The sequence below is a fragment of the Dendropsophus ebraccatus genome, chromosome 11 (genome assembly GCF_027789765.1).
Source record: "Dendropsophus ebraccatus isolate aDenEbr1 chromosome 11, aDenEbr1.pat, whole genome shotgun sequence".
NCBI classification, from domain to species: domain Eukaryota; kingdom Metazoa; phylum Chordata; class Amphibia; order Anura; family Hylidae; genus Dendropsophus; species Dendropsophus ebraccatus.
The window spans coordinates 13,041,860-13,064,750 of record NC_091464.1 but is presented as its reverse complement, the minus strand read 5'-3'; the positions used below and the strand labels follow the sequence as shown (position 1 = coordinate 13,064,750).

At 44.2% G+C, this 22,891-nt stretch overlaps 1 protein-coding gene across 6 annotated transcripts in view; it reads left to right on the top strand.

Annotated features, from left to right (window-relative positions):
• Nucleotides 1–21,855, top strand: part of TMCC2 (transmembrane and coiled-coil domain family 2) — a 92,788-nt gene extending 70,933 nt beyond the window's left edge. For 4 of the 6 annotated variants that reach the window (XM_069945317.1, XM_069945318.1, XM_069945316.1 and 1 more), the window contains 4 exons: nucleotides 10,851–11,114; nucleotides 12,226–12,917; nucleotides 17,124–17,259; nucleotides 18,834–21,855. In XM_069945317.1, coding sequence (XP_069801418.1) covers nucleotides 10,851–11,114; nucleotides 12,226–12,917; nucleotides 17,124–17,259; nucleotides 18,834–19,145 — 1,404 coding nt within the window. In that variant the 3' untranslated portion in view covers nucleotides 19,146–21,855. Of the gene's footprint in view, nucleotides 1–2,644; nucleotides 2,709–5,312; nucleotides 5,433–10,850; nucleotides 11,115–12,225; nucleotides 12,918–17,123; nucleotides 17,260–18,833 lie in introns of those variants that run through there. The other 2 variants (XM_069945321.1, XM_069945319.1) reach the window with 2 other exon arrangements.
• The last annotated feature ends 1,036 nt before the right edge of the window (nucleotides 21,856–22,891 follow it).

The following is a 22,891-nucleotide window of genomic DNA, read 5'->3' as shown; positions in this document are numbered from 1 at the left end:
CGCCGTAGGGAAACGCCGCTGGATGAATGTAAACCCGAACCCACTTCTAATCCATATTTTTTGTGGATTCACAAAAATGGGAAGGTGATCGTTACAATAAGGGGATCCATATGTTTTGCAGAAGTTTCGGATGTAACATCAAAAACGTTTGAAAAAAATGAAGATCCCATAGACTATTGGCTATTTGGTCCGTGGTTACAGTCCGCACTAGGACATGTTGAACGGAATGCGGATGGTGTGAATAGCCCAATAGAAATCATTGGGCCCTAAATTTGTCTATACCTGTAATTGCGATACATTCACAGGCCATATGTTGTACCCATGTTTTCCAGGACTCACTAGGGCTGCATGCAACTTCTTATGACATCGGTAAGCGAATGCTGAGAATACTAACCTGAACGTCCTTGACGTTCGCTCATCTCTGGTACCCATGTTTGTTTCTCTGATTTTCCCCCTCGCCTGGTAAGGTTAGGTTCACACTGCATTTTCAGCATACGTTTAAAGGATCAGTTTTTTTTTTACGGACAAAAAAGTAGTGTCAATAGTACTTTTGTGTTCGTAAAAAAAAAACGGATCTGTTTTGATCCGCTTTTTTTTTTATAATGGAAGTCAATGGAAAAACGGATCAAAACAGATGCACACAGATGCAACCGTTTTTTGCGATCCGTTTTTTGCAAAAAACGGATGAAAAAAACGGATTGCAAAAACGCAGTGTGAACCTAGCCTTACATGATGCCGGTATACGCCTCAGTTTGTGTAGGGATGGGAAGCGATATGACTCCACTCTGTGCCTCATTGGTCAGGGTCTTTGCAGCCACAGTGGAAGTAAGCGATATTTATTGAGACTCTTTCAGCTCCCAGACATGGAAAGAGCTTTGTTACTTGTTAAGGAGACAATACAGCGGCCCTCAGGTTACAATGGCCACAGGCTACAATATCTGACATTTACAATAATATTTCCTGTAACTCAAAACTACATTCAGCTTCCAAGGCCGGAGCTTTGTCAGTGTTGTCATGGGGACCCTGTGTGGACTAGGATAGCTGTGTCATTAACAACTTCATACGGATGACGGAAGTTTGATGGGATTGGTAATATGAATCCATGAAAGGTCTTTATGACGATGCGGCACATGTCAGGACTCGGGGGAGGTCGTCAGAACCTCCAGATTTGCCATGAACATGTCTGTGAATCGCTAGTAATAGTAGTAATCTTTTCATCAAAGTAATGTCTGAGGGTAAAGAGGTTATCCAGTTTTAGAAAAACGTGGCCACTTTCTTCCAGATACAGCACCATTCCTGTCTCCAGTTCAGGTGCGGTTTGCAATTAAGCTCCATTCCCTTCAGTGGAACAGAGTTACAAAACCTGCACCCAAACTGGAGACAAGAGCAGTGCTGTCTCTGGAAGAAAGTGGCCATGTTTTTCTAATGCTGGATAACCCCTTTAAAGGGGTCGTCTAGTGTTAGACAACTTTTAATATTCTGCTGCCTTATACAGAAACTGAAAAAGAAGCCTATGCTTGCCTCTCTGTACTCCTTCGATGTCCTCCTACAAGTCTCCGATGTTCCCCCGCTGATCGCAGCCACCTCCACTTCTGAGATGAACTTGTCTCAGGAGTGACAGCCCGCTCAGCCAATCACTGACTGAGATGAGACGGCACCAGTGATTGGTTAAGCAGGCTGTCGCAGTCATGTTGGGGATAGATCAGAAGGGGACACTAGAGAGCCATAGAGGACACCAGGGAGAGAGGTAAGAATAGGCTTTTTTTTTCTATATAAAAGCAGAAGTATAATAAATGTACAGAGACATGTCAAAAGTTTTGAGCAGTCCAGGTCTGAGCCTTCAGACCCTGTCCCGCCATAAGAACGATCTGGTAGAAGACCACGCTTAGCATGCTCCTCTCCCGGCTCGGTGTCAGAGTCATAATGAAAGTCTATGAGAACATCTTTTCTCACTGACACAAAGTGGTCCTCTCACCGCTCGTTTTTGCGATCGGTACGGGTCTGAACACTCAGAATGGATCCTCCTTTTTGAAGCATTTGATATGAAACGTCACGTAATGACGCTACCACCTGGCCTCCCAGCTGCAGTGGAGGTCTCTGCCATCTAGCTGTTTGACGGAACTTCATTAACAGTAACTTTGTACACGGGTGTTGATGCTATGGACTATGTGAAGGTTTGACCATGTTATTTTGTAAATAAGAAATTGAATACAAACTGAAACGCAATTTTTGTGTCAGAAGTTTTTTAAAACCACTTTGACACCTTAAGGCTATGTTCACACAATGTATAACAACGGCCGTTATGTACTGCCGGATAACTCCTTTAGATGAAATGTTAAACATCACTCAGAATCACCTTAACTACCATAGCCCTAAACGTGAGACCAATTCATCATAAACTGGACCTACAAATTTTAAGAATCTGAAGCATTAAGGTGAAAGGTGGCCGGGGCGTAGAGTCTACCTTCTCCTGAACCATGTGAGACTGGTGTTGAATGGGTTATGTGAGGCAGTCAGGCATTGGCATGTGAGACATGGGATTGGGTTACTAGCACTTGTCACCATTATACCAGCTGTTGCCTTCCCTTGTCTGGGCGAGGCCAAAACCCTGTGAGGACTGCCGAGACTGAGCAGATCTCTACAGGACTGATCGGAAGCACCCGGCTCTACCTGTGTGGATGATATGAGGCTGCCGCCATAGTCCATCAGTATCCTTCTATTCTGGCACCAGTTATTTGGGGATTTGTCGGTGTCCTTCCTTACCGTTATCATCTGTAGGGTTTGTGATAGTTTTCTTAGCTTTCCAGGCTGTGGAGTGGAAGTTGCGTACGCTCAGATCCTATGGGTCGTATGTCCGTAAGTAATAAGATTCATCATGTTTACGGTGGATCTATACTTTGTAATGAGTCTGATGTTCCTGATCCGCTGGCCGCGTTGGTTTTATAGAATGGTGTTAGCTGCTGACTGCATATTGCTACATAGCGGCCGTAATATCCTGTTACTTTGTCTCCATTACTCTGCAGAATTCTTGCTGTAAAATCTCTTGACTTATCACATTGATACATGTGTCTCACTCGCTAAACGTTACCAATTCTGATCCATTCCAATAGTTTATATAAAGACATGATAAAGATATATGGACGGGCACACTGTTGGTGTAGATTATGCTTCTTTATATATGGATGGGCACACTGTGTTGTAGGTTATGCTTCCTTATATATGGACGGGCACACTGTTTATGTAGGTTATGCTTCCTTATATATAGACGGGCACAGGAATACGTTGGGCAATGGGGAGCCAGTGGAGGGATTGGCAGAGGGGAGAGGCAGAGGCAAAGCGAGGGGAAAGGTGGATTAGTCGGGCAGCAGAGTTAAGGATAGACTGGAGCGAAGCAAGGGAGTTTGATGGAAGGCCAGAGAGGAGGATGTTACAGTAGTCCAAGCGGGAGATAATGAGAACATGTACCAGCAGTTTTGTGGAGTCAGAAGAGAGAAAAGAGCGGATTCTGGAAATGTTTTGAGGTGAAGGTGGCAGGAGGTGGTCAGGAGGCGGCAGGAGGTGGTCAGGGCCTGAATATGTGGTTTAAAAGATAGGGCAGAGTTAAAGTTGACCCGAGGCAGCGGACTTTGGGGACTGGGGACAGAGTGCAGCCATTGATAGTGATTGACAAATGAGACAGCAGGGTGGAGCGGGATGGGGAAAGATGATTAGTTCTGTTTAGTCCACGTTGAGTTTTAGAAAGCGAGTAGAGAAGAAGGAAGATATGGCTGATAGACACTCTGGCCGGATTGCAGGGAGTCAGAAAGCAAGTTGAATGAAAAAAGGGAGGATAGTTCATGGTAGACATGTTATTCCAGGAGTTTTGATGGGGCGGTAGCTGGATAAGGAGATAGGGTCAAGGGATGGCTTTTTAAGGATGGGTGTGTTATACTGCTGTCAGAGAGAACAGCACTTACATGACAGATTCCCTTTAAAGCAGCTATCCACTCTGTAAAGTCCCTCTTTGTTCTAAAGGTACTGCTGTGATCGTTATAGTGTTCACCTATAATTAGTGTTGTGCAGACCTGTCAAACTGTTTGGGTCCAGCAACATTCTCCGAACCTGAGTTCTTGGATGTTCAATTCCCTGTGGCTGCAGAAGTTGGATGCCACCCTAGGGCTACCAGGAAAACCTGAATATAGTCTATGTCTTATAGCTGTATCCATGCTCCATATGTCAAGCATTCGGAGTTCGGAGAATGTCGCCGGATCCATGTTTTTCTGGCTGTTTTCCTGACATCACATGTCGAGCATTCGGAGTTCGGAGAATGTCGCCAGACCCGAACAGTTTGACAGGTCCGCTCAACACTAATTCTTATCCGTGGAGGAATCTGCACTAGGTATTCATGTCCTGTACACCTTTGCAGTCCTATTGAAGTCAATGGATTATCTGGGTGTATGTATAGAACAGGCTTGGTGCTTCACATCACAAGAAGAGACTTGACATGTCCATTCCTTGGGCGGATGGCGGAGGTTACGTGAGACATCCGATTGAATCAGTGGCACAAGCAGAACTTCAAGCGGAGTCTGTGGCGTGGACTCGACTGCTGATTCTGTTGTGTGAACGGACAGTTACAGTAGGAGACCCAAGATTGTGCATAATCGACTTCACAGACAAATGACTAAAAGTCACCATGCTCACTAGGGGACTGCCAACTACAGCCCACTGTCAGCACCTTAGGTGGGGCCCGGGTGCTGACAGATTCCCTTTAGTTTCCAGCGATCTTCTCCTGTTATATTTCTCCATGCACGGCCGCAGTACGCCATACACAACATACACCCATGTAGTTTGCAGGCAGCCAGATGCCAGTGCATTGCATTTACACGTTGGCACCACTTGGCTTATGTTTATCCTAAATATCCAGACAGCTGATGTCCCTGATTCAGATCAATGTGAGGGAACAGTTGTGTCCTTGTGTCCGAGCATCCCCCGAAGGCCGATAAATCACTCATGCGATGACCATTGATTGGCAATGCATGCTGGGAAATATCCAGTCTTTGTTTACTTGAGCCGTATTGCCAGGGCTGAGGACAAAATGCTAGAGGGAAGCTCCTACAACCAAGCCACCACCTCCATCCTCTTCTCCTTCCCTTCTATATTCTCCTACCCGATCCAGAGGCAATTGCTCATAACCAGCTTATTTCAGGGTCTCATGGACTATTGCATTGTGTCTGTCTGCCGCCATTGACATCATTGTCTCCCAGTACCCTCTTTTCTATATTCATCTGTATTTCCTTAACTCTGGGGTCATCATGAGGGAGGGAGAAGAAGACTTGGCATTTGTAGGAGCACTTGTGTGCACCAGTCCTTTGGGTCTGCTATTGCCAGAGGTATTCCCGGCTGAGCCTGGACCAATGAAGATGCAGCTTGTCAACCCTCTTATTGCAGCCGTCGTAAGTACAGTCCTGTGGTGTAAACCGTATAACTGTGCATATATATATATATGTGGTGGATAAGGATAGTGAAGCTCGACAACTTTGGCTTCGGCTGTCCAGGCAAGATGGGAATTGAAGTTTTGCAACAGCTGGAGGCTCACAAGTTTGACACACCTGCTTAAACCAAAAATTTCTTGAGCTGGTAAGGCCAGGTTCACACTGCGTTCTTGAAATCCATTTTTTTTCTCATCCATTTTTTGCAAAAAAAAACAACAAAAAAACGGATGCGTTTTGTGTGCATCATTTTTGATTCGTTTTTCAATTGAATTTCATAAACGGGTGTAATTAAAAAACAGGTGCGTTTTGATCCTTTATTTACTTTTATTTGTTTTAGAATAGAAGTCAATGGAAAAACTGATCGAAACAGATGCACAATTGCATCCGTTTGTTTGCATAAAACGGATTAAAAAAGGAGAATTGCAAAATCACAGTGTGAACCCAGCCTAACTTGAGGGGTATCTTTTGTATATAGAGCACTCATTGTTGATTCTGAGATCTGTACCAGGTTGGGGAGGCCAGCGCACTGCAGGATACAATGCTGAGCTTCTAAACCTTACAGACTGTCCTGTTACCGTATTCCTTCAGTGCCCTTATGACGTTGCTTGTAAAATAATACTGGATAGTATTGTACAACATGATAGCAAAGGAAACTCGACCCAATAAGTAACAGGTGTGAACAGAGGCAAGCCTGCTGACGGCCATCTTCTTGGTGAGCATCAGTTACTTCAGTGTTATTAGGGTACAAACACACGCAGCAGATACGCAGCAGATTTGATGCTGTGTTCGGTTATTTAGATCTAATCTGCTGCGTATCGCAGCAGTAAATACGCAGCGTATATGCCATGTGTGTTTGTACCCATAAGGTTTTCTTCTCCTAGTGTATTATACTGTATGTCCTGAATTGTCTTTTAACCCTTGTTTATATATTTTTATCATTTTGATATTGCTGCTCATGTCAGGGGTTAAAAGATCTTTGTATGGTATCAGCACTCAACGATAAAACCATAGAACTATATGGACATTAAAGGGGTACACATCAACTGGTACCAGAGATTTAGGATTTACTTCTATTAAAAAAAAATCAGTCTTTCAGTACTTATCAGCTGCTGTATGTCCTGCAAGAAGTGATGTATTCTTTCCAAGAGAAGTAGATGCTTACTTATTAATCTAATGAAAAGAAACTATTGGCATCTATATCCAGCAGGTCAGCTTTACTTCTCTAACCCCCCACTGAAAGGGGTACTCCAACAAATCAATTAGTTAACCCCTTATTGATTCCCCTGTTAGTCCAACTAACCCTCAGTGATGTCCCTGGTAGTTCAAACCTGGTAGTCCTAGTTAACCCCCAGTGATGTCTCTGGTAGTCCTAGTTAAACCCCAGTGATGTCCCTGGTAGTCCTAGTTAACTCCCCCAGTGATGTCCTTGGTAGTCCTAGTTAACCCCCCCCCCAGTGATGTCCTTGGTAGTCCTAGTTAACCCCCCCAGTGATGTCCCTGGTAGTCCTAATTAACCTCTTAGTGATGTCTCTGGTAGTCTAGTTAACCAGGGGCCGGATGCGGGCCAGAGGTTCCCCACCCCTGCTTTACTGTATAGTGCCCCACCCGAACACTGTACAGGATGGGAGATGGTGATGCACTGACTGTACTACTACAGTACTGTATATGCACTCCAGCAGTCTTATACAGTACAGGATGGGAGATGGTGGTACCACTGTACTTGTTTACGGCCAGTATTAGAGGTCTAGTTTTCCTACTAGTAAAGCAGCAATAGTACCTTAGTATTGTACCTTGTGAATCATGAGTCACGTTACTTCTATCCAAATTATGACATGTTAGAATTTTGTGTCCCACAACAATGCAAATGATGAGAGGCTACGTTCACACACTGTCAAAATGACGGCCATTGTTATTAAATAAGGAGAAAACCGTCCGTCATTCTGACGGTGTGTGTGAACAGGGCTCAAAGCTGTACAGCTGAAGTATTTTTACGACGCCATTGATTTCAGTGTCCTCTCAATCTCAGACTGTGATCAATGTTTTTGTGCGTGTAAAGACTTTTTCTAGAAGTGTTTCGAGAAGTGTCGATTTTATATTTGGATTTTTGGATAGTTTAGATTAAACATTAGAAAAACATGGCCGCCTTCTTCTAAAAACAGCCCCACTCCTGTCCTCAGTTTGGGTGGGGGGATTTGCAGCTCAGTTCTATTGAACTGAATGGAGCTGAAATGTAATACCACACACAACCTGAGGACACAGGTGGTGCTATTTTTTGCAATAAAGCAGCTGTGCATTTTCTATTCCTGAATAACCCCTTTAGGGTCTCTTCCCACGTACAGACTCTCTGTGTATTTATCGTTGCAAGTTTCTCGCACATAAATCCACAGTGATACTGATTGCTATCAAGTCAATGTATGTGTATTCTCGCTGTGTGTTTAGTGCGATTTTTACATGCGAGTTTTGATTTTCACAGGCGAGTTCAACACCACAAAAAATGCAGCTACTTTCATGCGAGTTTGATGCGAGTTCTGTGCGAGTTTTACGCAGCGAGTCTGTACGTGTGAACAGACCCTTTAGGTTGGCCACTGCTTTTAGGGTACTTTCCTGTGCATAGTCCCTCTATGCCTAGCATTGGAGAAAAAGATATGCAAAGCAACTCATCACTTTTTCACTTCCTGTGATTCCATGTCTTGGCAGGACCCTGCTAAGATGTGGGGGGAGCAGGTGGATATTCCAATCCTCACGTGCAAGCAAAACCACACCCACATGTGATGTCCAATAGCAGTGCGATGTCATCTCTGCTGATGTGATTCTGTAACAGCATTGCAGCGTCATGTGACCCCAGTAGATAGAGGAGACAATAGCCGCTCTCTGCGGAATGACCTCCTCACATGTCACATAGCGCACTCAGTAATGTTCCACATTCATCTTAAAGAGACAGTCTGTCTATTGTCGCCTATGTCCATGAGTCTTTCTGTAAAGCATGTCATTAAACAACTTTAGTATCTAATTTTAATTGGTAAAAGAAAATCTAGATGATACATACCCTTTAACCCCTTTGGAATCGCTGGAGGAGAACAACATGTCTGAACCTTTATAAGTGATACCTCAGCTGATCCGGTAGTGCTGAAAAGATGATATCTGTTATAGGGAGAGGTATAGGGCCGTTATATGGAGAGATATAGGGCTGTTTATATGGAGAGACATAGGGCTGTTTATATGGAGAGATATAGGACTGTTTATATGGAGAGACATAGGGCTGTTATATGTAGAGACATAGGGCAGGATCATGGATATAGGGCTGTTATATGGAGAGATATAGGGCCGTTATATGGAGAGAAATAGGGCTGTTTATATGGAGAGACATAGGGCTGTTATATGGAGAGGTATAGGGCCGTTATATGGAGAGATATAGGGCTGTTTATATGGAGAGACATAGGGCTGTTATATGGAGAGGTATAGGGCAGGATCATGGATATAGGGCTGTTATATGGAGAGATATAGGGCCGTTATATGGAGAGATATAGGGCTGTTTATATGGAGAGACATAGGGCTGTTATATGGAGAGGTATAGGGCAGGATCATGGATATAGGGCTGTTATAAGGCCGTTATATGGAGAGACATAGGGCAGGATCATGGATATAGGGCTGTTTATATGGAGAGAAATAGGGCTGTTTATATGGAGAGACATAGGGCTGTTATATGGAGAGGTATAGGGCTGTTTATATGGAGAGCTATAGGGCTGTTTATATGGAGAGGTATAGGGCAGAATCATGGATATAGGGCTGTTATATGGAGAGATATAGGGCTGTTATATGGAGAGATATAGGGCTGAATTATGGAGAGATATAGGGCTGAATTATGGAGAGATATAGGGCTGAATTATGGAGAGAGCTATAGGGCTGGATTATTGAGAGATATAGGGCTGTTATATGGAGAGATATATGGCTGGATTATGGAGAGATATATGGCTGGATTATGGAGAGATACAGTATAGGGCTGAATTATAGAGAGATATAGGGCTGGAATATTGAGAGAGATAGAGCTGGATTATGGAGAGATATAGGGCAGGATTATGGATTGATATAGGGCTGTTATATGGAGAGATAGAGATATATGGCTGGATTATTGGGAGATATAGGGCAGGATTATGGACATATATAGGGCTGTTAGGGTCCATTTACACAAAAGATTATCTGACAGATTATCTGCCAAAGATTTGAAGCCAACGCCAGAAACAGACTATAAACAGGGAACAGGTCATAAAGAAAAGCCTGAGATTTCTTCTCTTTTCAAATCCATTCCTGGCTTTGGCTTCAAATCTTTGGAAGATAATCTGTCAGATAATCTTTCTGTGTAAATGGACCTTTATATATATGGAGAGATATAGGGCTGTTATATGGAGAGATATAGCTCACATTTATAGAGAGATATATGGCAGGATTATGGACTGATAAAGGTGTTCATAGATTGCATGTTCATATCAGTATAATATTTTTTCTCTTATAGTAATGTTATCCTTCTTTCAGAGTGACTGAGACCCTTTACCTTGGTCTTACATTTTCTTCTGCATGCTGATGTGTTAGGGCCAATTCACACGGAGTAAAATTGACGGAACTCTCCGCTGCTGAATCCCGCCTGCTTTAGTATGACAGTTTCTCTATGGGAGGGCTCGCACACCTCTGCTCTCTGCAGCTCTCCTCAAATAATTGACTTGTTCTTTGAGTGGACCGCCACGAAGAGCGGAGGTGTGAGCCCTCCCACAGAAGGTTCCCGACACCCAACCTGTGTTTGGATCAGCTGTGATATAGTGGCTGGTCTATAGGCTGCTGTGCCCTTTCCTCTTCTCTTCTTATACATAAATAAAAAGGGGAAGTATGCAATGATGTACCCAGTCCACTTCCTGTAATAGTTCCTCCGATCAGCTGATCCTCTCCTTGGTTCAGCAGTTTGTGTTTACAGACATCATCTCAGCTTCTTCCTTTATCATTTTGTTATAATCTGGTAAAAGAGAGACATGAGGCAGAAGGTCAGTGGGTGCCAGTGTTCTCCTGGGTTCTTATATAGAAGATACAGACCTAATGTTTATGCCATGTATAACTCATTTCTACTTTTTTAGATGCTTTTTTACTATTCGTTTCATGACTGACATCCCCAGTATATGTATGCAGCAAGTGATGTCTACCATAGTGTGAGGGAAGCGAGGATGTGGGTGACTGGGTCAGAGGAAGAATGGGAAGCAGACTTCTTTCTATTCATCATAGATCTTGTTATTATGTTATATGTACTAGATGTTATATGTACTAGAATGGCCTGAAATGCTTACATTGCCATCTGTGACTTGAGACATTGTTTTCTGTCATCTTGTCTTCTTGCAGCAGCTGGACAAGGGAGACGTGAGTAGCCTGAGTCTCCCCCCAAGTGCACTTCATGGCGGTTCAGAGGGGAACATCAGCCTGGAAGTCCCTGAGGGGGCTCCAGATCCTCAGCGCACCAAGGCTGCAATGGACCATTTGCATCAAAAGATCCTAAAGATTACCGAACAGATTAAGATTGAGCAGGAGGCTCGAGATGACAACGTTGCAGAATATCTGAAGTTGGCTAATAACGCCGATCGACAGCAAGCTTCCCGCATCAAACAGGTATGCATTGTAATAACATTAGCTGTCTATAATGGAGTACTCACAGGTACCAGTCATTAAAAATAACTGTTGAAATGTCATCAGATATGTAAAAAGTTACTGATCACAGCGGATCTCACTGCTGACACCTGCTCTCTCACCAGAGAGAGTGCGGCGGCAGCCATCTCATCCACTCCCTGGCTGTATCTCTGTAAAGGCTAATTCTGACCATGTAAAATGCATTGGTTGAGAGGCATCATGTGACCAAAGCATCTTACTTTCATTCCACACTGGGTGTGGTTAGGACAGCACAAATGTTAAACCTCTTTACTGACAATATCTTTCAGCGTATAAAAGCAGTAGATACACAGAATATACAAAATCAAAACACAGTATAGAGTGCAAAGCAAGGTATTCCTCAGCAACCTTACAACCTTCTACAAATGAACTTACGAAAATGTTCAATATTGTTCTTTGTGTATTTGTATAAAAATAAAAAATATAATATAAAAGGCAAGCAAACATTACATTAAGCTATTAGAAATTATATTCTGCTAAAGATGCATTAAGAAATTGAATTTTATTTATGGAATATTTACTGGACTCATTGTTTATGCCATAGGATAATTCATAAATTTTTTTATTGTTACTATTGAGTTATATTTGTGTATTTGTATTGTGTTGCCTTAGGGTTGAGTTTGTGTCTGTGTTAAAGGGGTATTCCACTCAAAGTAATCTTTTAATATGTTGCTGCCCCTAGTGAGAACATAACAAATAGACTATTCTTGCTTCTCCATGCTCCCCCGTTGTTCTCCTACATCATCTTCGGGTCCCCGGCTGAGCGATTGCGTCTCCACTTGGTGAGAATCGCTCAACCAATCACTGATTGAGACATAACAGCACCATGGCCAGTGATTGGCTGAGCAGGCTGTCGCCACTAGACCATCTCGGAAGTGGAGATGGGATTGTTTAGCTGGGGACCCGAAGATGACGTAGGAGGACACAGGGAAAGCACAAAAAGGTAAGAATAGGCTGTTTGTTATGTTCTCCCCAGGGGCAGTTTACTTTGGGCGGAATATCCCTTTGAATATAGATTCCATTTTCATTACCCCCTTGTGTTATTCCACTACAGGTTTTTGAGAAAAAGAATCAGAAGTCTGCGCAGACCATTGCTCAATTGCACAAGAAGTTAGAACATTATCACAAGAAACTAAAGGAGATTGAACAGAATGGCATATCACGACAGCCTAAGGATGTCCTAAGAGATATGCAGCAAGGGCTAAAAGATGTAGGAGCCAATGTGCGAGCCGGCATTAGTGGCTTCGGTGGAGGAGTAGTAGAAGGTGTCAAGGGAGGACTTTCTGGACTATCTCAGGTCACTCATACCGCTGTAGTCTCGAAGCCTCGAGAGTTTGCCAGTCTGATCCGAAACAAATTTGGAAGTGCTGATAATATCCCACACCTAAAAGATGGTATGGAAGAGGATGGGGAGGGTCAGGGGGGCTCAAGGGCTCTGAGTGGCAGTGCAACCTTGGCACCAAGCCCTAAATATGGGAGTGATGATGAGTGCTCCAGTGCTACCTCTGGGTCAGCGGGTGCGGGAAGTAACTCTGGGGCCGGACCTGCAGGACCTGGAAGTCCTAGGTCAAACACTCTAGATGGACATCATCATAGCCACCATGGAGGCTTTGATGCAATTTTGGAGGAATTATGCGAAATAAAAGAAGGCCAGAGCCATCTTGAAGATTCAATGGAAGACTTGAAATCACAGCTACAAAGAGATTACAGCTATATGACTCAGTGTCTTCAAGAAGAACGTTACAGGTTAGTGCCTCCACTACAAACCTTTACTGGAGACCAGTAATAAAATGGGGTTCCAGAAACAAGATCTCTAACATAGCATTCTATTACTGTAAGGGTACTATTACACGGTACGATAATCGGCCCTATCCGGCTGATTATCTTTCCGTGTAATAAACACAACGATCAGCCGATCATTGTCATCAGCTGATTGTTGATATAGGTTCTGACCTATAATTGTTGGCCACTGACCGCACACCGCTACGTGTAATAGAGGTGCGCAGACTGCGGCTGACTATTTGCAAAAGGAATACATTATCTATCCATGGATCAGGGCTCCTCTTGCTCCTCTTCTCCCCGGGTCCCTCGCGCTGCAGCTCCAGAGCGGCCTGTCTTGGCTGACAGGCTGCTCAGCCAATCACAGCTAAGACAGGCCGCTCTGAAGCTGTAGCACGCGGGACCCGGGGAGAAGAGAAGCAGGAGGAGCCCTGAACCCGGGATAGGTAATGTATGCCATTTTAGCAAGGGCTGCAAGGACATTGGTAACTATGTCCCTGCAGCCCTTGTTAAATGATTATCGAGCCGTGTAATAGGCCCTGTAAACGAGCGCCGATCTAGCAGATCGGCGCTCGTATACATTTATTATCGGGCCTCTATCGCCCCGTCTAATAGTACCCTAAGTAGAGAGATCTAGGTGCTCCAATAGACCATCTCTTTGTGAAGACCACCCCATTATCATAACAAATTCTTTTAGTTCCATCATCCATACGTCATGAACATTTTCATTTCAAAAAGTTAAAACCTTAAAGCCAATCTATACTGGCAGATGTTAGCCCCCTCCCAAACCGCTGGTACTGTTGTGTTCTCTTCCTCAATTCATGCCTAGTCCCGGGGTCAGTCAGTCTCCTGTGGCCGGTATTCAGACGGGGCCCGCAGCCCCTCTCTCCCCGTCTTCAGTTGACACACGCCTGGGACGGATGCCTCATTGACATTGCGCCGCCGGTAAAAAAGTTGTTTTTAGCCCGAAAACCGGCCCATGGGGACAGACAGACCCCAAGACCTGGCATGCATTGAGGAGCGGAACACAACTGTGCCGGCTGTTTGGGGGCCGTGTCTGGCAGTATAGATTCTCTTTAAGATGCCCTTTCTCTAAGGGTCCTATTACATGGGCCGACTTCAGCCCAATCATTTTAGTAAGCAAGCGCTGATCTGCTAGTTTACTGGACCAAATTGTTAGCAATTTCCATGCAGTCCTTGCCCAAACACTGTATACCTTACCTCTCCCGCTCCAGGTTTTCTGTCCTGTACTCCACAGCTTCCTGATTTCGCAGCATTAGCGTGTTCCACGGCAGTCCCGAAATGTGATTGGCTGAGCGGCCAGTCAGCTGACTGGCCGGACAGCTGTCTGTCGGCGCCTGACACTTTTAGGTCCAAACCTAAACCAACAATCAGCTGATGATCGTTTCATCGACTAATCGTTGTCTCTATTACACAGATCGTTTATCGGCCGAATCGCCCTGATTTGGCGGATTATTGCTCCGTGTAATAGGGCCCTAAGTCTTGTGCTTAGTAACACATATCGTGACACTCGATATACAATATGGGTTCCCCATACATGCATGTACAGATGTGATATAGATTACTTGGAGAGGACAAGAAACAAGCAAGGTGATCTCTCCAGCTCCATATTGCCATATACATCCTCAGGACAGGATTCTCTGTGCATTACCATCCAGGAGGGAATATGGTGTACACTTGCATTTCATTTCATCACATAGAAAATATGTGATCTCGGCCATATAGACATAGTGAATGTGTGTCATTTCGTAATGTCTTGCAGGAAGTGGTGTATTCTTTCCTGTCTGACACAGCGCTCTCTGCTGCCACCTCTGTCCATGTCAGGAACTGTCCAGAGCAGCAGAGGTTTTCTATGGGGCTTTGCTGCTGCTCTGGACAGTTCCTGACATGCACAGAGGTGGCAGCAGAGAGCGCCGTGTCAGACAGGAAAGAATACACCACTTCCTGTAGGACATACAGCAGCTGATAAGTTCTTGAAGACTGGAGATTTTTGAATAGAAGTAAATTACAAATCTATATAACTTACTGAAACCAGTTGATTTGATTGAAAAAGATTTTCGTGGGAGTACCCCCCAAAAAATGACAGACTTAGACATAACATAGACTTCTATGGGAGAATCCATGCTGCAGTTATGGTCCGTACTAGAGCTTTTCAGTAATTTTTGCAGACCTGTAAAACTACATAATGTGTGAACAGCTCTATTGAAACCGTTGGGCCCTAAATCTGTCCGTATATGCGGATCCACAATTATGAATAAATTTATGGAATGTGTGACTGTAACCTTAGAAATACTTAGTATTGTAATGATTTCACTCAAATACAAGGTTTGGGGGTTAAAAAGCTGCATGTCCTCAGGAAAATGGACACATATCTGAAATGTCACCCGCCCTATGAACAGGACTTGAATGGAGATTGGAGTCTTTTAATGTGATGGCAGCGATGACATTTGAGGAATAGGCGGCACAAGCCATGCAGAATAAATGGGTCAAATAAATGTATGTATATAAATAGGTGGAGGTCTAGTCAGGCTCCGGCTCAGGTTCACACTGTATATGTATATGTTTTATACATTTTAATTTGCTTTAAGTTTTGCATATTGATAGAAAGGCTCCGGCGGGGGGAAGCTGGTGCCGTGGTCCATTTTTTGAACTGCGGCCCGGTTCCCTTGTAAAACGCCGTTCTATTACCGGGCACCAGCTGGGGCTGAACCACTGTAGGTAGGCCGGCATGGCTTCAGTGTGATGAAGCCCCCATCCCTCTGTGACTCAGCTCCATTTATTCTTATCATAGAGGGGTGGGGGTGTCACTGCAGAGGCGGGTGTAGAAGCTTCAGATGCAGCTGTGGAAAGCAGGGAACAGGCAGGAGGACACGGGAAGCATGGAGAGTTAGGGCCCTGTTCCACCAGATGATTATCGTTCGCATAATCGTTAACGATTAACTATCTCAAACGGCCGCTATTGCGAAAGACCTGAAAACGTTTACTCATTTCCATGGAATGATAATCGTTACTTATGATTGTATTTGCAATCGTTTTACTTGCTATTTCTTCGCTATTGCGTTCGTATCTACTGCGAAAGACCAAACTACGTCTTTTTCAATTTGCGAATGTTTCGCGAACGCGCAACGATAAAAATAGGTCCAGGTCTTATAAAGCGATTATCGATTTCTCGTTCGGTCGTTAATCGTTAACTGCATTTCAACCGAACGATTATTGTTTAGATTCGAACGATTTAACGATAATCTGAACGATAATCGGCCGGTGGAATAGGGCCCTTAGGTGTACCTTTCTTATTTTGTATGTAAAGTAGTTGCTAACAATGTCCATGCATCCCTTGTTGCACAATAGTCAAGCTGTATAAAAGCCTGTGTAGGTGGCACTGATCTAGCAGATCAGCGCTCGCTTACCTGTCACATCCGGCTGTGTAATTCAGCCTTTAGGCAGAACTGAATGGAAAAGGACAGTAGAGCCAAATGATGTTGCAGCAGTCTGAGAATGCTACACGACCTCTTGTAATCACAGACACTGAACTGTGAGAGGTCTCAGGTGTCTACATTTATTAATCCAAGTGTTTGTGGATTTATTTATAGACCATTAGGAGAGCTGCTTACTCTGCCCAAGAGTCAATGTTTGATGGTTTTGTCTCATTTTAAATCCATAAAGGTTGGCAACTCGAGCACGCCCGGGTCTGTCCAATTCCGAAAGTCTCGGCATTTAATTAACTGCAGTTGAAGAAGTTGGATGTAGCCCTAAGGCTGCCTGGAAAACATGGATAAAACCATAGGCTGTATCCACCAGGACTACCTAGGGCTGCATCCATCTTCTTCAGCCATGATCAAAGCTGAACGATTGGACTCGGGAATGCTTCAGTTGCGCTTCTCTTTACAGCTTTTGTATTATACCTTCATAGTTTTCTATTACCCTGTTCTTTTTACATAGACATAACCCTGGGGTAGGGAACCTTCGGCTCTCCAGCTGTTGCAAAACTACAACTCCCATCATGCCTGGACAGCCAAAGCTTTAGCTGGAGAACCGAGGTTCCTTACCCTGATATAACCACTCTCTGTTTCCATCACTGTTGGTACAAGGGGAAGCTGTAAACAATTCCATGAAGCCTCCATTCTTTTCTCAGCTGTTTTTCATTCCTTACAGGTATGAACGCTTGGAAGAGCAGCTGAACGACCTGACAGAACTTCATCAGAATGAAATGACGTTGCTTAAGCAGGAGCTTGCCAGCATGGAGGAAAAGGTTGCCTATCAGTCCTATGAGCGGGCCAGGGACATTCAGGTACATAAAAGACTCTGAGACATTGAGTGTGCAGTGAAATGTCTCCAGAACATGAGGGCATTGCTTTCCATCATATACAATGCATACTAGCCATCTTCTTCTAGGGGACCGGGTTTCTCAAGTGATACTGTTACCCCCCTTACTCTCCACACCATACACACCATCCACAAGCTTAGATGCGGCACATATGATATATACCTGTATAACACTTGTCTGTGTCTTCTTTCTACTCTAAAATTGCTTCATTTCATTGGTGGATTGTGTCACCTAGGCGGGAAGATGGGGCCCAACTGCCGTGAAGCCCTGCCTAGTTGACCGATTAAATGAACCCAGAGTAAAGTGGGGGGGGGGGGGGGGGAGGGGTAACAGTATCACTTTAAAGCGAATGTACGACTTCAGTCAAATAAATATTTTTATACGACCTCATGACTGCCGCAGTGTAGATTCTGATTGGTGCCTTTTGCGTTCAGTCCAGCCCGGCCTGGAACTGCCTTGTCACCCAGGGAAGGAGATATCTGTGTACTGGGGGGCGCTGGGCCTGACTTTAGTGCAGCTCGTGACCTGATTTGCATATAGAGAAAAACAGAGCAGATGGCGGGAACTGGGCATCAGTTTGAAAAATGGACGTCGTGATCAGAACCTACGTGACGGCTGCCATCAGGCCGTATAAAGATATTTATTTACTAACTGAAGTGGTACGTTCACTTTAAAGCGTGTGTGTCACCTAGATAGTTTCACTGATTAGAGACAGATCCTCAAACTGATCTTTTACTATTTTATATTTTTTTATTTAATTTGTTCTTCATTATTTCGGGGGCTGCCATCTTGCCTGAGCTATTTTTAACAGTGCTTAGTGATATGCTTTACAGCTAGCCCATGGACATAGAGAACACTACACAGGACCCGTCCCATCGACATGAATGAGAAATATTACTGTGTACAGACCAATCTTCCAGAGCAGGAGCAAATCCCCATAGAAAACCACTCCTGCTCTGGACAGTACCTGACATGGACAGAGGTGGCAGCAGAGAGCACTGTCAGACTGGAGAGAATACACCACTTCCTGTAGGGCATACAGCAGCTGATAAGTACTGGAAGACTGGAGATTTTTAAATAAAAGTAAATAGCAAATGTATAGAACTTTCTGAAACCAGTCAATTCGAATTTTTCCTCACTGAAGTACCCCCTTAGGGTGCCTTCACACCTACCGTATCGCAGCAGAAAATCCGCAGCAGATCCGCAGCAGATTTAACTAAATGAATGAACATAGCATCAAATCCGCACTTACAAATCCGCAGCGGATTTGACAGTGCGTATTTAATGCTGTGTTCATTCATTTAGTTAAATCTGCTGCGGACCCGCAGCGGATTTTCTGCTGCAGTACGGTAGGTGTGAAGGCACCCTTAAGTATTTTTAAACTGAAAAATGCCAGTGTGAATTCTGCCAAGGGGCAGTGTAACTGCAATGCTGCAGAATCTAGGACTCCCTATAGCAGCTTTAATTAATCCATATAGGAATCTAATATTACAATGAATATACGGTCTGACATGGTCTCTTTTTCCTCTTCTTTTCAGGAAGCGGTGGAGTCTTGTCTCACACGTATCACCAAGCTAGAATTACAGCAGCAGCAGCAGCAGGTGGTCCAGCTGGAAGGTGTGGAGAACGCCAACGCTCGGGCCTTACTGGGCAAGTTCATCAACGTGCTTCTGGCCCTCATGGCCGTCCTGCTAGTCTTTGTTTCCACAGCCGCCAGTTTTATAACTCCACTGGTTAAGACACGGCTCCGCCTAATGTCCTCCCTGCTCTTTCTCCTGTCCCTGCTGACCCTGTGGAGACACTGGGATTGTGTTACTTACTGTCTGGAACACGTTCTCCTGCCCAGTTGATTTCTCGCCCTTTGTCTATGTAACCTGCATCCACGTCTCCTCTCTCCTCACCTGGGAGGGAGACGCTCCTTGGCAGAAGATGATGCCCAGCTCCTTCTATACACATATTTATCTGGATGGATCTGTTTATGCATATATTGATATATCTATATAGAGCTTTTCTTTTTACCATGGGCAGCTATTTGCCACTGATACCCCCCAATATGAGGATGGAAGGATCACTGGAAACAAGCTTAGTTATAGGCTAAGTTATAGGCTGCGGCTTTGCAGTACATCGAATACCAGTGGTGAAAACGGGCGGCGGCTTAGGTGCTGTTGCCACCTAGAACACGGAGTACCAATGGTGAATGTATGCGACGGACATGCAGATGTGAAAAAGATGAAGGGAGCACAGTCGGCTCAAGGCACTGTATTCTTATATAAAGATTGAGGGGCGGCGATACAAATATGGACGTATCATTTGTGTTAGAGAAGGATGTGCTTCATAGAAGAGTCTGGAAGATACTCCTCCGTATTTCTTGAATTTTTATACGGCAGGTTTATATAGGTTAATTTGTGACTATGTACTAGGGGTGTACATAGACTAATAGGGTTGTGGTCGTTTACCCTTCTCCTCTTATGTTCCCCTCCCCCCCCCCTGCGTGGTTCCCTCATTTTATAGGAGCCATCCTGGAGGGGTGGGGGTGCTGTGTGACCAGTGGCACAAACATCTCCAGTAAACTGTTTACATGAGGAGAGGAAGAGGGAGATTTATATTATTTCATGAAGTATTTGAATTGTAACGCAATAACTTGACATGGCAGGCGCGGCACCCATCGGCCTCTGCAAACCTGGAACAGCTGACAGAGCCGATTCTTTTGTTAATGATTTTTAGCCTGGCCGTAACTCCTAGGCTACATTCACATGCTTTGGAGTTATTGTCTGCAATTATGGACCAATTTAGAGCCCATTGATTTCAGTCAGGCTGTTCACACTGTCCATAGTTTTTCAGATCCTCAAAAATTACTGACAAGCTCCAGTAAGGACCGTAATTGCGTCACAGGTTGTCTCATAGAAGTCAATGGGAGAGTCTGTAACTTTTCCAGATGAAACTTCTGTAGTGTCTGCAAATCCGTAAAAAAATATGAATGAGTGATCATTTTAAACTATTCCCACCTATTTAACTACCACCTTTTTTGCTGGGGCTTAAAAAACATGGATTACGGATGCATTAGGCTACATTCACATGTTCCGGGCAAATTTAGAGCTCATTGATTTCTGATGTTCTCACTGTCTGTAGATCTACATATCTGTAATCCATATTTTATGGATCCGCAAAAGTTACTGACAAGCCCTATAACGGACCGTAACTGCGGCACAGGTTGTCCCATAGAAGTCTATGGGAGCATCTATAATTTTTGCCGGTCCGTAATTTTAAAACTTCTGCAAATCTGTAAAAGATACGGATGAGTGATCATTTTAAACCATACCTCTCACCTTCCCCTTTTTGCTGATCCGCAAAAAACACAGATTACGGATGCAATACAGATTTATTACAGAATATATGGTTCTGTAAACCTACTGGAGGTGTGAATGTAGCCTTAGAGCTCCGTGTAATAGAAACAATGGTCAGCTGATGAAACTTTCATCAGCTGATCGTTGTTATAGGTTTGGACCTAATATGGTCGGGTGCCGACCGCGCATCGCTATGTGCGATAGCGATGCCTGGCTGATGATTGCCAAACACCTGATACCTTACCTGCTCCCGGTCTTCTCTCCTGTGCTCTGCAGCTTTCCGATCCCAGCAGGTGCAGCGTCTGACGGCTGACAGGCTGCCCAGCCAATCACAAGCCGAGACCACCATGGGAGAGAAGACCGGGAGTGGGGAGAAATAATGTATTAGGTGTTGGAGCAAGGGCTGCATGGACATCACTAACGATGTCGCTAACGGGCCGTCTAATTGGTCCAGAAAACGAGCGCCAATCTAGCAGATCGGCCCACGTTGACTAAAATGACCGGGCCGTGTTCGGCCCATGTAATAGGACCCTTAGAGTTCAGTATTTCAGTTCAGTTGCATTTGGTGTATTTATTTATCCCTGATTCATACAGAGTATTGTATATTTATTTATTTATTGCAGGTTCAAGTGTACTTACACCCTATACACAGGGGGGAGGGGCAGCTCCAGCCAGTATTCACCCCTATACATTCAGGGGGGATATTGTTTCAGCGTACATTGGCTAATCTCACTGGGACGACAAGCTTGGTCATATTTTGAGGTTTTATTTTAGAGGTTTATTTGTTTTTTTAGAGTTTTTATTGTAATGCATTAAATTAACAAAATGCACAAGTGGAAAAGGGTTCTAAACTTTGAGCTAGCCAAATAATTGCAAAACAACCTAGAAACTCCACATCACATGGATGAACTTGTTTGATTTCACACGTTTTAGATTCTATTTTTTACCGGAAGTATTACATGTACATATTTAGAGGTCTTCCCGTTTTAAGTTATGTATACATATCATGAATCTCACGGTCTCCAGCGGGAGACATTTTATTTGTGCGTTTTGATAACATTTGGGATGAAACTATTCATTTTCCCTACTGTTTCATGTAACAGCGCCATCACCAGGCAAGGTTTGTGGGTTACATTCTCTTGCTTCTGTGTGAAAATAAAATTTACACGTTTAAAAATTTTGTTTTGGAGTCTTATTTTATAGTGAAGAAAGTTTTTCTTGGCAATAAAGGAAATGCCATCATAATAAAATGTATAGATTGCATACATTGAGATGTAAAAACCATTATCATTGAAATTGAATAAATTAGATCATTTTTCACAGCCGTTATTACTAAAACAGGTTTGTTTTGTTTTTTCACTTTAAAAATACAGTGTGTGAACATAGCCAAATAGTGGCATACATGCATTGGGTGGGGGGAAGAAATTGTAGATGTATTCAGCGGCGTTTTAATACATTGGTGGGCCTAGTGCAAAGACCTCCAGACTGGGCCCCCTACCCACACACACACACAGACACACACAGACACAGACTACTCCACATTAGTAGCAATAGGGCTTGGGATAGAAGTAGCAGTAGGGCTGGGAATAGTAGCAGGAGGGCTTGGAGTAGTAGCAGTATTGATTGGGGTAGTAGTAGCAGTATTGATGGGAGTAGTAGTAGCAGTAGGGCTGAGAGTAGTACTAGCAGCAGTAGGGCTGTGAATAGTAGTAGCAGGGGGGCTTGGAGTAGTAGCAGTATTGATGCAGGTGGTAGCAGTAGGGCTGGGAATAGTAGTAGCAGGAGGGCTGGGGGTAGTAGTTGCAGGATAGCTTGGAGTAGTAGCAGCAGGAGGGCTGGGAGTAGTAGTAGCAGCAGCAGGAGGGCTGGGAGAAGCAGTTTCAGTTACAGGCAGGCATGGTGGGGGAGGGACGGGGTGCCATGTTGGGTCCCTGGGTCCACTGATAGGTGGCTCTCTGAATTTCTCCTGCTCCTCCCACCGATCTTAGTCTTCTGGGACGGCTACTACTGCAGATGGGATCCTCTGTGCTGGATGCTGCAGTGCTGCTCTTATGGGACAGGACCAGAAGTGAGAGCTGCAGCTGCCCACAGACACAGCCTGGACAGGTAAATAATAGCTTTATTTATACACACAATCAGCTGTGGGCCGCGCTGCCTATTACATGTAGTAATGCGTGGTCAGCGGATGATTATTTTTACACTTGCCAAAAGACATCGATCAGCAGATCCGCTGTTCCGCTGGTCATTGTCTA